This window comes from Heloderma suspectum, chromosome 3 (genome assembly GCF_057233095.1).
Source record: "Heloderma suspectum isolate Gila_16-S chromosome 3, 16-S_ref, whole genome shotgun sequence".
NCBI classification, from domain to species: domain Eukaryota; kingdom Metazoa; phylum Chordata; class Lepidosauria; order Squamata; family Helodermatidae; genus Heloderma; species Heloderma suspectum.
The window spans coordinates 251375991-251392023 of record NC_139460.1 but is presented as its reverse complement, the minus strand read 5'-3'; the positions used below and the strand labels follow the sequence as shown (position 1 = coordinate 251392023).

Sequence of the window (16033 nt, the reverse complement as noted above, 5' to 3'; positions counted from 1 at the left end):
GCTCATCTTCCGGCGTCATATCTTTTTACATTCCATGGGGTTTTCTTGGCAAGAATACTAGAGTGGGTTGCCATTTCCTTCTCCAGTGGACCACATTTTGTCAGAAATCCCTGCCATGACCTGTCCGTCTTGGGTGGCCCTGCACGGCATAGCTTATGGCTTCACTGAGTTATGCAAGCCCCTTCGCCGCAACAAGGCAGTGATCCATGAAGGGGAAGGGCATCTCTACAGGAGCCTAAAATCCTGCATTTAAAACAGGGCTTTCTGCTTCCGTTTTAAAAGCAGGATCACAACAACTCCCTTTCCCCCCTCCCCCTCCTTCTCCCTGTATCTGAGTCTTCCATTATTTTTCAGTGATCTTGCTCCTCTTCTTGCTGCTTTTCCTCTTTTCATGGAGGGAACTCAAGTGGAACACAACAGGGTAATTTGATAGCTCATTGTCTCTGATCTATTTAAAAATGGAACAAATGGCATTTAGTGCAGGAGACGCCCTGGAAGGTCACAGAGTCATATAAAGAGCCCGCAACCTTCTGTGAAGGAGCAATCTCAATCGCAGGGTAAAAACTGTGTGAAGAAAGCCAAAGAGTGGCTAGCCTGAGGACACCTGGTGAATCTATGGCAGAGGTAAGATTCCAACTGGGGACTTCCTGATTTGCAGCTCAGTCTCTTAGGTAGTGGAGGCTGGTGGCTCCGATGTCAGTGGGGTGGTGCATCCACTTCAGGTTTCAGCCAGAACCAGTCAGAGCTCTAAAGGAGCTTTCCAAGGTGCAAGCTCCTTTAGAGCTCTGACTGGTTCTGATTTGAAACCTGAATCGGATTCACCGCCCCACTGACATTGGAGCAACCAGCCTCCATTGCCTTTAGCCACTATGCTACGGGCTGATCTACATTGCGCCCGCCATCGCAATGAATTCGGTGTCCCGTCCAGTTAAACGCTCTCGCATTAAAACATGATTATTCTCACTCACCCATTTTCCCCGTTGCAGTGCTTCATCGAATGCGCGAGCTCAGTTCACACTCGAGCGCTGTGCTGTTTTCCTGCGCGTGCTTGTCTGATCTCGGATGCTAAGCAGGGTCGGCCCTGGTCAGGAGTTGGATGGGCGACCGCCTGGGAATCAGGCTTCCTGCACTGAGCAGGGGGTTGTTCTATCCTTTCAAATGAGACTAAGTTTTACCCCCTCCTATCCCCCGCTCCTGATGTTTGTTTTTAATTAAGGCGTTATCCTCGGAGAATCGGGGCTTCTCCGTGATGTTTTTTTTTTCTAATTCAGGCATGATCTTAGAAGCTTGGAATATCATGCCTCAATTAGAAAAAACAGCATCGCAGAGAAGCCCCAATTCTGCGAGGATAATGCCTTAATTTTTTAAAAAAAAACATCCAGAGCGGGGGATAAGGGGGGGTAAAACTTAGTCTCATTTGAAGGGATACAACAACCCCCTGCTCAGTGCAGGAAGCCTGATTCCCAGGCGGTCTCCCATCCAAGCACTGACCGGGACCGGCCCCACTTCCGAGATCAGACAAGTGTGCGCACATCCAGCCCTTTGCTTGTTGCAGAGGAAACAGGGGCTGCTGAGGAAGCTATGCGATCAGTAGCCGGAAGAAGAAATGGGGCCAACAAAAGCAGTGATTGGACAGGAGGGAAATACAAACACCACCGCATATGGACAGGCGGGGGAGGGGACTACGACCAGATACCGTAGCGAAGGCGGAAAATCAGAGCACATTAAGGGGAAATCCCGGGATATTAGGGTATTGAAAGTGGGAGCACAGAAGTGGGAAATTCTGGTTCCAATTCGAGGCGGCTACTGCGTAGTGTGAAAGGCGGGCAGTGAAACCTCATTGGAAGCGAAAAAAGGCAGTAAGTGTAGATCCAGCCTACGTCAGCTATCATAACAACACATTCCCAATTGCGTACTACATCCCACAATCTATAAACCATGCCTAATTGTCTGCAGATCTACCTATGCATCTTGAAAGATCCCTCATTTGGGATCTACCTGTTCTTTCCAAATATTGTGTGTTTAACCTGTTTTGCCGAAACTGCTTGTTATTCACAGGACCTCTCCCCTTGCAATAGCTTGCTGATACAGAGGAGGGGGCTGGTTTGCTGCAATACAACACTGCAAAATAGGAAATAAGGCTTTTATCTGTTCCCACATGTTTGGCACATATAGCCTGCTATTGCATCTTCATTATTCCCTGTTTAAATTAGACCCTCTGCCTTGGATATATGAGCAACTTCATACCTTGAACCTTTAAGAATAAAAGAAATTGTGGCTTCTGCAATCACTTTTAATCAATGCTTAACTGTCCCTGTTGTAAGGTGGTAGCTACACTTAAATTTCAATTACAGCCAGGTAAATTTAAAAATCAATTGCAAATAAAATGTTCAGCGGATGATGCTAAGGAGATTACAAAGACTAGGATACATTCACACAAGAGACAAAGTTTGTCAGCAGAATTGTGGCAAAGAGCCACCATAATGTAGGTAATTCTCCAGTAATGCAATAGAAAGGCCATTATCTAATCTAAGTGTGGTTGGTTAAGAGATACCAACAATGTAGGAGTCTCAAAAAGCACATCTTCCTCAACAGTCTTCCTTATCCCTTTTTAAGCTGAACTATGTTTGCCTCAGTACATTATTTTTGCTCTTGAAAATAGAAGACTGAACTACTATTTTCTTCCAATGAGAAGACCTACAACACCTTCTAGAACTAACACCAAAAAAAAGATGTCCTCTTCATCATAGGGGATTGGAATGCCAAAGTAGGAAGTCAAGAAATCACTGGGATAACAGGCAGGCATGGCCTTGGTGTACAAAATGAAGCAGGACAAAAGCTAATAGAGTTTTGCCAAGAGAACACGCTGATCATAGCAAACACTCTTTTCCAACAGCACAAGAGGCGACTCTACACATGGACATCACCAGATGGTCAGTATCGAAATCAGATTGATTATGTCCTTTGCAGCCAAAGATGGAGAAGCTCCATACAGTCAGTAAAAACAAGACCTGGAGCTGACTGTGGCTCAGATCATGAGCTTCTTGTTGCAAAATTTTGGCTTAAATTGAAGAACGTAGGGAAAACCACTAAACCATTCAGGTATGACCTAAATCATATCCCTTATGAATATACAGTGGAGGTGAGGAATAGATTTCAGGGATTAGACCTGATAGACAGAGTGCCTGAGGAACTATGGACGGAGGTCCGTAACATTGTTCAGGAGGCAGCAACGAAATCCATCCCAAAGAAAAAGAAATGCAACAAAGCCAAGTGGCTGTCTGATGAGTTTTACAAGTAGCTGAGGAAAGAAGGGAAGCGAAAAGCAAGGGAGAAAGGGGAAGATATACCCAACTGAATGCAGATTTCCAGAGAATAGCAAGGAGAGACAAGAAGGCCTTCTTAAATGAACAATGCAAAGAAATCAAGGAAAACCACAGAATGGGAAAGACTAGAGATCTCTTCAAGAAAATCGGAGATCTCAAGGGAACGTTTTGTGCAAAGACGGGCATGATAAAGGACAAAGAAGGCAGGGACCTAACAGATGCAGATGAGATTAAGAAGAGGTGGAAAGAATACACAGAAGAACTATACAGGAAAGATCTGAATGTCCCTGATAGCCATGATAGTGCAGTCACTGAACTTGAGCCGGACATCCTCGAAAGTGAAGTCAAGTGGGCCTTAGGAAGCATTACTAACAACAAAGCTAGTGGACATGACAGTCTTCCAGCTGAGCTATTTAAAATCCTAAAAGATGATGCTGTTAAAGTGCTGCATTCAATATGCCAACAAATTTGGAACACTCAACAATGGCCGCAAGACTGGAAAAGGTCAGTTTACATTCCAATTCCAAAGAAGGGCAACGCCAAAGAGTGTTCAAACTACCGCACAATTGCACTCATTTCACATGCCAGCAAGGTGATGCTCAAAATCCTACAAGCTAGGCTTCAGCAGTATGTGAACCGAGAACTACCGGAAGTACAAGCTGGGTTTCGAAGAGGCCGAGGAACTAGAGATGAAATCGCCAACATTCGCTGCATCATGGAGAAAGCAAGAGAATTCCAGAAAAACGTCTATTTCTGCTTCATTGACTACGCTAAAGCCTTTGATTGTGTGGATCACAACAAACTGTGGCAAATTCTGAAAGAGATGGGAGTACCAGACCACCTTACCTGTCTCCTGAGAAACCTGTACGAGGGTCAAGAAGCAACAGTAAGAACCAGACATGGAACAACCGATTCGTTCAAAATTGGGAAAGGAGTACGACAAGGCTGCATGTTGTCACCCTGCTTATTTAACTTATATGCAGAGTACATCATGAGAAACGCCGGGTTGGATGAATCACAGGTCGGAATTAAGATTGCTGGGAGAATTATCAACAACCTCCGATATGCAGACGATACCACCCTAATGGCAGAAAGCGAAGAGGATCTCAAGAGCCTCTTGTTGAGGGTGAAAGAGGAGAGTGCAAAAGTTGGTTTGAAACTCAACATTAAAAAAACGAAGATCATGGCATCTGGCCCCATCACTTCCTGGCATATAGAAGGGGAAGAAATGGAAGCAGTGACAGATTTTACTTTCTTGGGCTCCAAGATCACCGCAGACGGTGACTGTAGCCATGAAATTAAAAGACGCTTGCTCCTTGGGAGGAAAGCTATGGCAAACCTAGACAGCATAGTCAGAAGCAGAGACATCACCTTGCCGACAAAGGTCCGTCTAATCAAAGCTATGGTTTTCCCAGTAGTAATGTATGGCTGTGAGAGCTGGAGTATAAGGAAGGCTGAGCGCCGAAGAATTGATGCTTTCAAACTGTGGTGCTGGAGAAGACTCTTACGAATCCCTGGACTGCAAGGAGGTCAAATCAGTCAATCTTAAAGGAAATCAACCCTGAGTGCTCATTGGAAGGACAGATACTGAAGCTGAAGCTCAAATATTTTGGCCACCTAATGCGAAGAGAAAACTCTCTGGAAAAGACCCTGATGCTGGGAAAGACTGAAGGCAAAAGGAGAAGGGGACAGCAGAGGATGAGATGGCTAGATAGCATCAGCGATGCAATGAATATGAACTTGAGCACGCTCTGGGAGAGAGCGCAGGACAGGAAGGCCTGGTGTGCTATGGTCCATGGGCTCACAAAGAGTCGGACATGACTGAACGACTGAACAACAAAATATTTATCGATTGAATCTCCTGTGCTTTCTATCATTTCAGTGGGGTTAGTGAACAGAGTACTTGAAGATGGCAATTGGGCATACATTACCAGGACCCAGAAGACTCAGTGAGTGGCTAAGATTGGATTCTTAAGCTATGCTGCTGACTGGGGAATGCTGGGAGTTGTGGAACTTTTTTCTGTCTAAACATGCATAGGATTGCACTCTAAGACAATTGCTATGAGGTGAAAAATGGAAGCTAAATTGTAGATGATGCTTGAGGGTGTGTATGCAAACTCTTCCCCCCTCCCTGTCTCTACATGTGTGCCCAGACCTTGGGTTGGATCCAGATGTAGGCATGTGCAGATCCTGGGTCATCCACCTCATGTGAAATTTGTTTGAGGCAATCTGAAACAGTGTTAAACACAAAGCAACATTCAAAACAGTGAACTTATGCTCTCTTCTAGAACAAGAAGGGACACACACACACACACGCCTGAAACACATCTTACTTGCAATGTGTGTCTAGCAGCTCTGTCTTACCTTCATTTTTCTCTAGTGTAGGTGCAGGAGGCCCAGTCTAGATCTTACAAGACACCCCCCCACACACACACACACACACCATGCTAGGATCCCAATCCATATTGGGGGCTTCTCCTTTCAAAATGGGGCCAGAAGTGATGCTATATGACCATGTAGCATTGTTTTCAGGGCCTGTATTGAAAAAAGTGACTTCTCTCACAGGCCGAAGAAAATTATTTTAAAAATCCTCAGACTGCCTCATATTTTTGATTGATTTGATTTGTACCCCACCTTTCTACCAAGAAAAATGGCACTCAAGTTTACTAAGCATCCTGACATTTGTCACCACATTTCCTACCCCCACCTTCATTGGAAAGAAAGGTACAGCAAAGGCGAGGAGGGGATGTTTGTCCAGCCATTCTTGTTTTTCTCACTTTAGTTTAAGCATTCCACTTGGAGTAATATTAGTGTAAATAGTGAGAAAATGGGGGGGGGAATTGAGTCCCCTCTTTTTCTAACTCCAGGAGACCTAAAAAGGTCTGGTAAGAACCCCAAACCAGAAATTATAACAAGACCTTGCACTGCAACAAGATCAAAGAGTAGGGATAGCAAAAAAAAAGAATAGCAACTTTTTAAAAATCCTAAAAGCTTACTACAAAGATATTATGATTCAACTCCAGGTTTATAACTGAACTGTAGAAATGAAAAATGAGCTTGGGCAAGAGACAGAATAGAATGAATTATATCAGATAAATGACTAATAAATATAATTTCCCAGGCAGTTAATTTTAGTCTAAAATGCAAAAGAGGGAGCAAAGATATAACAGCTCCAGCTGAATGCATTATTTTTTATGGAAAGGTAAGGGGTGAGCTTTCCCCACCTTGCTCTCTGACACTGCAAGTACCAGGAAGCATTCACAGCTGTTTTGCGCAAGGTTGATGTAATTAACCTGGAGGCAAACAATGACTCCTAGCTATTAACTACCATTAACCTAGTTCTTAGAGCTTTCTTCATGGGACATGAAAGTAAGTGCATTTAACATTAAGGATGGATGGGGATTTTGTTTGGTTCATTTTGATAAGGAGTTATAAATATTTGCACATTTCCTTATATAAAGAGATGTAACGTTTTTTTAAAAAAAAATCTGAACGTGGGAGAAAGAAATGGAGAGATTTGGCCATCTAATTTCATTATTTTAATTATTATTGCTGTTATTATTAAGTAATAATAAATCTAGGCCAATGGCTTTGAGTGCTTAGCTTTTAAAAGTCTGGATTTGAATCATATGTATTCAACTGTGTTTGTGGTGCTGAATTAAGGTTGCCACCTCTTTTTCCTCACAGGGCTTCTCCACACAGGGATTTATTTGTGCACTCAAGATTGGTTATTCAGAGAGGTCTGTGGGCCCTTTACACAATGTCATCAACCTCCAGGGCCCCTCCTGCGGTTTATTATCTTTATCCTGCCTTTTTAAAGCACAGAGAAAGTCTGGTTTTTCTCTAGGAAGAGCTACGAAGTGCTTTATTTGCTGGGTGTACTTCCATAATGGCACTATAACAGCAGCACCATCTAGTGGCTGTAAAATGAAACTTACAGAACTTGCCAAGAAATAAAAACAGCTCATGTCAACCTGTGTAAACAAGCCAGTCTTAATCCTGCAAATAAACCAGAAGCTCTGGTAAGGATGTGGGATTTTAGCCTTGTGTGGTGGTGAAGCCCATAGCCTTCTCATCTTTAACAGATATAGCAGGCAGATACAGCATGGTTCTCTCCGTGCTAGGAACAGCTGTACCTACTTAATTTGGCCAGTGCAGGGGGGTGTTTGTTATAAGAACTTACAAAACTCCACCAATTTCTTCATAAATGGGATGGAAATAACTTGAGATATAGCATGATAATAATGCCACTGTGCCTTTATATAGGACTTCTGATTTCTTAAATGTGAAGCCCAGCTGATGCAAAGGATGGGTGGTACTGCTCCACACAGCCTGAGCTCACCCCAAATGGAGTCAGTAGGTCAGATGGGAAAGTAACACACTGCCAATTGGCTGTGCTAGGAGAGGCTCTAACTCTGGCCCCATAAATCAGGAGTGTTGAACCTCTTTCAGCCCAAGCGCCAAATTCCATTTCAGAGAAGCTCTCGAGGCCCATTCCAGTGGTGGGCAGGGCTAAAAGCAAAAGGGGTGGGGTTGAAGGCAAAAGGGGTGGGGCCAAAAATAGCAGCACAGTGTAGCTTAGAGCTCTAACCACCAGTTAGTTGGAATGAGGGAAAACTTGAACAAATGCAGGGAAACTACCAAACAAGCAGTGGTCAGTGGGAAAGGGGCCAAAGGAAGGGAGTATGGCCATATAGGGAACTCCAGAGGTCCAGATTGGGACCCTAGGAGAGCCAGATTTGGCTTCTGGGTCTGAGATTTTGCACCATTGAGTCATGAACAGAGCACAAGGAGGTGGCAGTGGTGAGTGGGGCAGGGCAGGGCAGGGCAATCAAACTTCCCTGCTCAGACATTAACCTTCCCCCACAGGCAGGAGTGGATTAGGCCCTGTATGGATGCTGGAACTGCTGGAAGTGAGACAGCCCAAGAACTCTTAAAGGAGGCCAGCACTGGGACGTACCAAGCTTCACTCTCATCTTCCTTCCCAGGATCCTGAGCCACTGAGGGCATCCAGAAGCCAAAGAGGAAAGGGTTTTGAGCGGGCATGGAGGCTCTGCTCTTAGGGGCTTGCAGCAAGTTGCCAGATGGCCATAAAGAGTGAGGCTAGATCTACACTTGTGCTTTTTATTGGTACTGAAGTGCTCTGATAACTGTTGGGGTACAGTACACATTCTGTATACTGCTTTTTAAGCATTATGTTCCTCTTTTTATTCTGTATTATATCCAAAATACCACAACAGATGTCATTGTGTGTGCTACAAGGTATACATGTGCAAGGGGGATATAGTGTCACCACGATGGGATCATATCAATATGACATGAGGTGTAGATCTGACCTCAGTCACTCTTCATTTCTTGGGTAGTTTAATGAGGGAAGGGCTCTGGTGACACTGGCATGCAATCCCCAGAAAAAAAATCATAGAAAATTCAGAGCACTTTGTGCAGCCTTCACAAAAAGCACCTCCCTCTTCCAGCTCTCTTCTAAACATAACATCCCCACAGACCATGTCAAAGTAGACTTCCCATGTTCATTCACCAAATAGTCTAAGCTTGAGCCCATTGTGACTTTGGTTTCATGAGACGTTGCAGCATTGTGTTTTAGTTTGTGTTGTTCTAATGCTTTTACTGTGGCTGGCATTTCTTGTTTCACTGTCCATTCCATCTTTTTTACTTGTACACTTTCTCAAATTTCTCTTGATGGGCCGGGACAAATATTAAATAAAGTAAATAATAAATAGATTGCACCAACCAGGAGCTGCTATGTGGGCATTATATTTCTTTATATAATGAAATATATGAAGAAATATATATTTCTCTCTCTATATATATATCCTTATATTTTCTAGCAGAAGTGTCCAATTCTGCTACATGGGTTCCTACATGATCAGTAGCTGAGGTACCAAGAGAGGCAGTTACATTCAGCTGTGGTTAGGACCCAACTGAGTAGCTTGCTATTTAATAGAGACCTATGTGCTGCTCTGAGTAGAAATGGCCATCAACCATAGACTAAGGGTGTCTTCTAAACTGAACTCTTTGGAACGGCTTCTTTGAGTGATAGGTTCTACTTAGTAACTGCAACCAACAATCTGCAAATGTACATTTTAATTCCATCTAATAATATAATCAGAACATGGCTACTATGGGAAGAAAAATCCTTGCCTTGCATTTTCTGAAACAAGATCTCTACATGGCTGAATGATAATTAATGACAGTGGGTCCATTACATTAGTCTCTTTTAATTAAGCTAACACACACTGAGTACTTTTAATGTTTCAGCTGCTCAAGGGGACATGGGAAATATACTGGTCAAATCCACCCAAGGCCTGAGCCTGATTCCAAGCCAACATAAATTAGCGTAACTCTACCTGAAATTAGTTGCTTCTCTCTGATACTTTCTATTGAGCAAGAATTGGAAAAGTTGACATTTTTCTAATGAGGGTGCTGAAGTTTGTAAATATGTGCTTTGTAATATGGATCTGACCACCTTGCAGTGCTCGGCCAATAGCTGAATTGAATGCCATGTTTTCTATGCTAAAGTTTCTGCCCAGCTTTGAATGGTCAATAAGCTTGTATGCATGGCTGTATGCACTGACTAAACAGAAAAGTCACCCAAAGCTAGCTGCTTTAGGGCATCTCTACACCGGCCTAAAATCCTGCATTTAAAACGGGGCTTTCTGCTTCCATTTTAAATGCAGGATCACCACCGACTCCCTTTACATGCACTACCCCCCCTTCTCCCCATATCTGCGTCTTCCATTATATTTCATTGATCTCGCTCCTCTTCTTGCCGCTTTAATGCTTTTCAAGGAGGAAACTGAAGCGGAACACAACAGGGTAATTTGATAGCTCATTATCCGCAATCTATTTAAAACTGGAACAAAGGGCATTTAGTGCAGGAGGGTCATGGCAGGATCACGGCGTCATGTAAAGAACCCGCAAACTTCCGTGAAGGAGTAATCTCAATCGCAGGATAAAAGCTGTGTGATAAAGCCCTTAGTGATGCATGCAGGTAGGTTCTTTACAGTTAATCTCTTAATTTCAGTGATAATTTAGTTGATTGTTGTAAAACTCATGTGAACTGTTTGGAATGGACATGCGATTTAAAGAACAATATGTTTATGCCTGAACAAAGACAGTACATCTCATCTAGACATGAGACCAATCTTGCTCTTTTGCAATAAGTTAAAAAATCTTTCATTCCATGCTGCTTGAAAATCTATAAATTTAAAACCTAGTTTTACCTGCAATACTCTGTTCTGTAACTTAGCTTATTCAGGAATATCAATTTAATAAAGGAGTGATAGTGGGTAAGCAGATAAGAATCAATCGCTGGACTTTCTCCAAGAATCCTGATGATTACTGCTAAGCAATCAACCTCTGATACATCAACCATTTTTGGTGAGTATCAGAAATTGTCCCCTGACCCCATCCAAGTTTCAGGAAAAGAAAAGTAGAGATGGCATGAGACTTCAGCTGCAGGGAGCACATAATGCAAACTCATCTTGCTTGAAAGGTCAGCTGCTTTTGAGTTGGGTTTAGCCCCCGCTCAGAGCAAGTGTCCCACCTTCCCCTTCAACACCAGTCCTGCCACCACTACCCCGCCCTTACTTAGAAATGGGGAGAGATAACAGGTGGCAGATGGCTCCCTTCCAGAGAGGAGAGGCCTCTTTTATCAGGAGTCAATGGTGGTATTGATGTTAGGAAGCAAGGCTTTGCTGAAAAGAACCAGAAAGAAAAACTGACATGGAAAAATATGGGAGCAAGCTAAGAACAATGTTAAAGGATGGAAAATGGAAATGTATATTGTAATAAAAGGTTTTGCTGGCAAAAAATAAAAAAAACCACATTTTAAAAATTCCTTTGTATGGATAGAAGTGGCAGAACATTCCAGGGGAGGTATGAACAATATGTTAGAGACTACTGGAATAATTAGTTACACATTGCCATTATAATAACATGTTTCCTATATGTTCCACTAACAAGTTGAACATGCTGAAGATTAGCCTGAGCAATTTTCAGAGCTGAGTTTTTTCATATAGTAAAATGGTCCAAACCCCCCTCCAAGAACATTATACAGGAAATTCTATATAATTTCCAGCACAGCACTAGGCTCAAATCATATACTCAGTATTGCAAGATAGTGTTGTCAGCTTGGTATCTGATATAACAGGTCAGATTGTGATTTGCAGGGGATGAAATCTCCACAGAATATGCCTCATTGTTCATGCAGTACACATGTGAAGTAAGTGTTCTGACAAATTGCAGAAAATGTTTCACCTAAAAGACTAATGGAGACATTATGGTTTTGATCTCTGATGTAAATTTCCAGTGTTGCATTATATTCTGAGGTGCAAATGTGTTAGTCACAAGGAGACTGTCCTGTTTCATTGGATTGGCCACTAAGATAATTGGGCAGAGAACAAATGACTGCACATAAAATGGTGGGATGCAAAATGAATTGTGTAAGAATGATTTGAAGCAGAGTAACTCTGTATCTTTGACCAAGACTCTGAGGTCTCTCCACTTTATTACTTGCATCTGAAAGAGGAGTGGAGACATCTTTGTTAAAGTATCTGCCAAATGTAGAATGAAATCTATTATCCAAAGGGATATCTGAGGAAATAATGAGTGTGTCTGGGGAAGGGGGGGGGGGTTGCAATGCTGTCTGTGCCCTTTTGCAAATGCATTATTACTGGAAAAGTCATATTCCTCCTCAAACTGATGACCACTTCATCTGATTTATAGCCTTTCTTTTCAGCTGCTTTGTTACTGAAGCTGCAGCCTGCTAACCCCAATTTCAAGATGTACTTACTGAAACTATATGTTATGACAAGTTTTATCTAATCCCAAAATGAATTGAAAAGTAGGGTGGTGTATCTGTTACTTTCTTCAGAATGGACCTGACAATAGCCTTCTACTAGGTAATTAAAAAATAGGTAATGATTGCATACATTATACTGGTAACAAACTCTCTGAATGACTAAGACAGAAATACCAGCGGCTGTATTTGAGTAGCACTGGAACTGAAACGAAGTCTCAAAGCAGACTTCGTACCAAGGGTATATGAAACTCCACTGAGAGATGCCACTAGTCTTAGTCACTGTTATTATAACCAACCAAAAGTTTGTGCAAGCTTTTCATTTCTTCAGAACTCTTCATCAGGCTGGGTGGTAAAAACCAGGGGATGGGGGAAAAACAGAAAAGTCCACAAATTAGGCCAGATATTATAGCCATGATCCCTGCATTTTAAACCCATTCTCAAAAATGGAGATTGCAGACTAAATGAATGAGTTGTGGCAGGTACCTTCTAGCAGTAGATGATTCCAGCTTGAGCAAGAGACTCTATATTTTGGCAATGTCCAGTAGTTGCTTCTTTTTGGTAGGGGGTTATTATACAAATAAACTTTGTACTGGAACTGTTTTTAATATTTGTTGATGTACGTGCTCTTTTAAATGATCTACCTGCTTCTTGGAAATTAATGAATGGTCAATGTAAATGGATTCCCCATGCCCTTTTGACAGCCAAAAGACTGATATTACAACATTGGAAGGATAAACACTCACCTCCTAAATTGTAATGGATTGAGGACCTTACAATGCTTTCAATATTTGAATGGGTAGTGGCTAGATGCCACCTTCAACTTTTTTGAATATCTGGTTCACTTTTGTTGAAGTTTACGTATAATTGCTAGAAACTTGTTTTCATATATGGACATGTGGTGAAGCAGTAGGCAGGCAGGAGCAGGGAACAAGCCAAAGGAGCCATTAGCCTGTTCTCATCTTGTAAAAATCCCTCTGGCATACAGCAAGCATGTATCCAAGATGAGAGCTTCTGAGCTTCTAGCTCTAGGGTCAGTTTTTTTTTTTTAAATGATGATTTGCATAATACCAATTAAAATATGATTTAAAAATAATTAGCTCAGAAACTCCAGGTTGCTTTCACTGAGATGTTGCCAAATACGTAATTTCACATTGAGTTTCCATTTGTGTAGAGGTTGGGATTAATTAATTCACTGTGAAGTTAGTATGATTCATCCAGTGCTGAAAAAGAAAGGGATGTTGGCCCATGTGAAGTGAAAGTTAATCATCATCAATATCCTCTATATACTGGCAGCATTCCCAAAGGTCCAAACCATCTGGGAGAACTTTGGACTTGCAGCTGTACAGAGTTGTTTTCAGGGTAATTTGCACTGAGTTGCTAGTTATTATTCATACCTATGATGAAAGTAAAGTTTTGGACTCTACCAGCTTGCTAGTAACTAACAAAGGGCTGAACGTCATGTTGCAATGCCCCAATAATTTCAAGTAGCCTATTTAATTTTATTGTGTACCACCATTCCTTCCTCCTCCTCTCCATTCCCCACTATTCAACATTATGCACAATGATTGTTTCTCCTGAGAAGTACCTACACTACCCAAGTTTATGCATTTCTATGCTGATAGCAAAAGTTTTGTCAAAATGCATTAGAAAAATATAAATAAATAATGGTTTTCAGACCACATCATGAGATCTGAAACACCAAGGAATATTTTCCCTGCACAGGCAGGGAAATGTTGCTGTCTTACTCCTATACAAACGGACATGGTAAAATTAAGCTGGTTCATTGAAATAGACCCCCCAAATACATAAAAGAACTGGGAGTAAGGCCACCCCAACCCTGATTCTCCAGCAGGACTCTTGCTGGAAACCATTCACTGTCCCCTTCCTGAGTGTTGATACTTGCATGTTTCAGGAAAACCCCTGCAATGGGAGGTGAAAAGATACCAGGATGGATTAGTCCTAAGCATAGAATTATTGTTTTTCCAGATATTGTCATGGCCTAGGACCTTGAGCTCTTGCACTTGAGCAGTATTGGCTCCAAGAAGAAGGTGGTCCACTCTCTGGCTCAAATAGATCCACTGGCACTAGGTTCCTCGCTGAGCCTCTGAGCGCTGAAGGTGTGCCTTTTCCTACAGACTTGGAGGAATGGACTACCAACTCCTCTGAAGACCATGAAAGCCCTACAGAGTCTCCACTGACAAAGTCCCCACAGCCCCTAACCATACCAGGGCATAGCCTGAAGGCACATGAGGCAGCCACCTTGCTGAAGTTAAGCAGGTTTAGGTCTGGTCAGTGCTTGGAGGGGAGACCACCTGGGAACCACATGTAGCGCCTTGAGTTCCATGATGGAAGAAAGGTGGGATATAAATGTAATAAATAAAACAAATAAAAACCACCTAGAAGGAGCCTGTGGCTGCAACTGGGGGGTACTGGCTGTTTAACAGGCATATTGCAGCACTGAGAAGGCGGAGCTTCTGCCTTGATCCTCCAGGCCAGACTATAAAGCTCTAGCACAGCTTTACCTAAGCTGTGCCCTCCCTATAAATTGGACTACAATTGTGGGAGTTGTAGTCCATCACATCTGGAGGGTACCTGGTTGGGGAAGGCTGCTCTACCAGTTGCAGCAAGCCACCATTGAGGGGACCATTTGTTCTCTGTGGCAGGATTGCTGCCCAAGGTTCTGAAGCTGTTCTTCTTGCACCCTGACTAAGCACCTGACTAAGCAGGATTCTGACTTGGATTCCTGCATTGAGCAGGGGGTTGGACTCAATGGCCTTGTAGGCCCCTTCCGACCCTACTATTCTATGATTCTATGATTCACCCTCAGAGCAACCAGGGCCCTGATTTTATTCCAACACAAAGATGGCCCAGGCAGTCTTGTGCTTGCCCCCCCCCCCATCTCATTTGGGATGTCATCTCCTCTCCATGATGAAGATTATTACAGATCTCGGCAGATACTAGGGGATTTTTCATGAATAAGACAGGACTCTAAATTGACTGTAGAATGCTGTTGCTGAGTTTGGATTTGTTCTTTTATGGTATTAGATTAACAGATATGCATGGGAAAGCTGTTTCAGAGCAAACAAAAAGAATCATATAAATGTAAGAGGTCCTAGTGGAAACCATGATAGTATTCACCAAGGTGCGATTTTCTTAAGAATATAAATTCATGAAACAAAGAACGGCAAGCACAACTGACAGCCATGTAGAATATATAGGCCTTGTACCAATTCTTTCAACTCAGGCCATCCTTTATCTAAGCCAGCCTGCCTCAAACTGGTGCCCTCCAGATATGTAAGTCTGCACCTCCTAACATGGCCAACACATCTGTAGGGTACCAGGTTGAAGAAGGCTCATCTCAGCACTGACCGAAGGTGTAATGCTGTGCTGGGTTGGTTTCTGCTGGGGACCAATTAACACTACGTTACCTCACATGAACAGCTGCATTTTGACACCTGTTTCAGCTTAAATGTCTTTACATAGACACCCAACAAAAATGCAGAAATGCAATGTGCTATGAAGTCACGTGGCTTTTGATAACATGAATACTGTGCCAAGAGTTGCATTAAATAAGGTTTGTATGTGGATTAAGATCCTGATGAGTAAAGTGACATTAAACTATACCCCCCCACCCCCAGTTTTAGACCGAATGGAGACATTAGTTTAAGTTGGCCAGGATCAGCATGCTGACAAAGGGAGAAAGATAGGGCAAGAGTGAGAAAGCAGCACACAGGACTGACACGCATGCCCAGAATGCACTCCTGAACCAGCTCAGAGTGATAGTTTGCAGTTGTACCTATATGCCATATCTGAGAGAATACGTATGCCATTTCTGAGACAATAAGTTGATGTAAATAACATTGAGGATTGAACTGTCTTAGGATGG

General features: G+C 42.6%; 1 protein-coding gene across 1 annotated transcript in view; it reads right to left on the bottom strand.

Moving 5' to 3' along the window:
- LOC146351029 (uncharacterized) overlaps nucleotides 1-8372 on the bottom strand; it is a 34551-nt gene extending 26179 nt beyond the window's left edge. Inside the window, exons 1-2 of the mRNA XM_084845669.1 lie at nucleotides 8184-8372; nucleotides 6551-6619 (exon numbers count right to left, since the gene is read on the bottom strand). Of these exons, the coding sequence (XP_084701795.1) occupies nucleotides 6551-6619; nucleotides 8184-8372 (258 nt within the window). The remainder of the gene's footprint in view (nucleotides 1-6550; nucleotides 6620-8183) is intronic.
- Between the last annotated feature and the right edge of the window lie 7661 nt (nucleotides 8373-16033).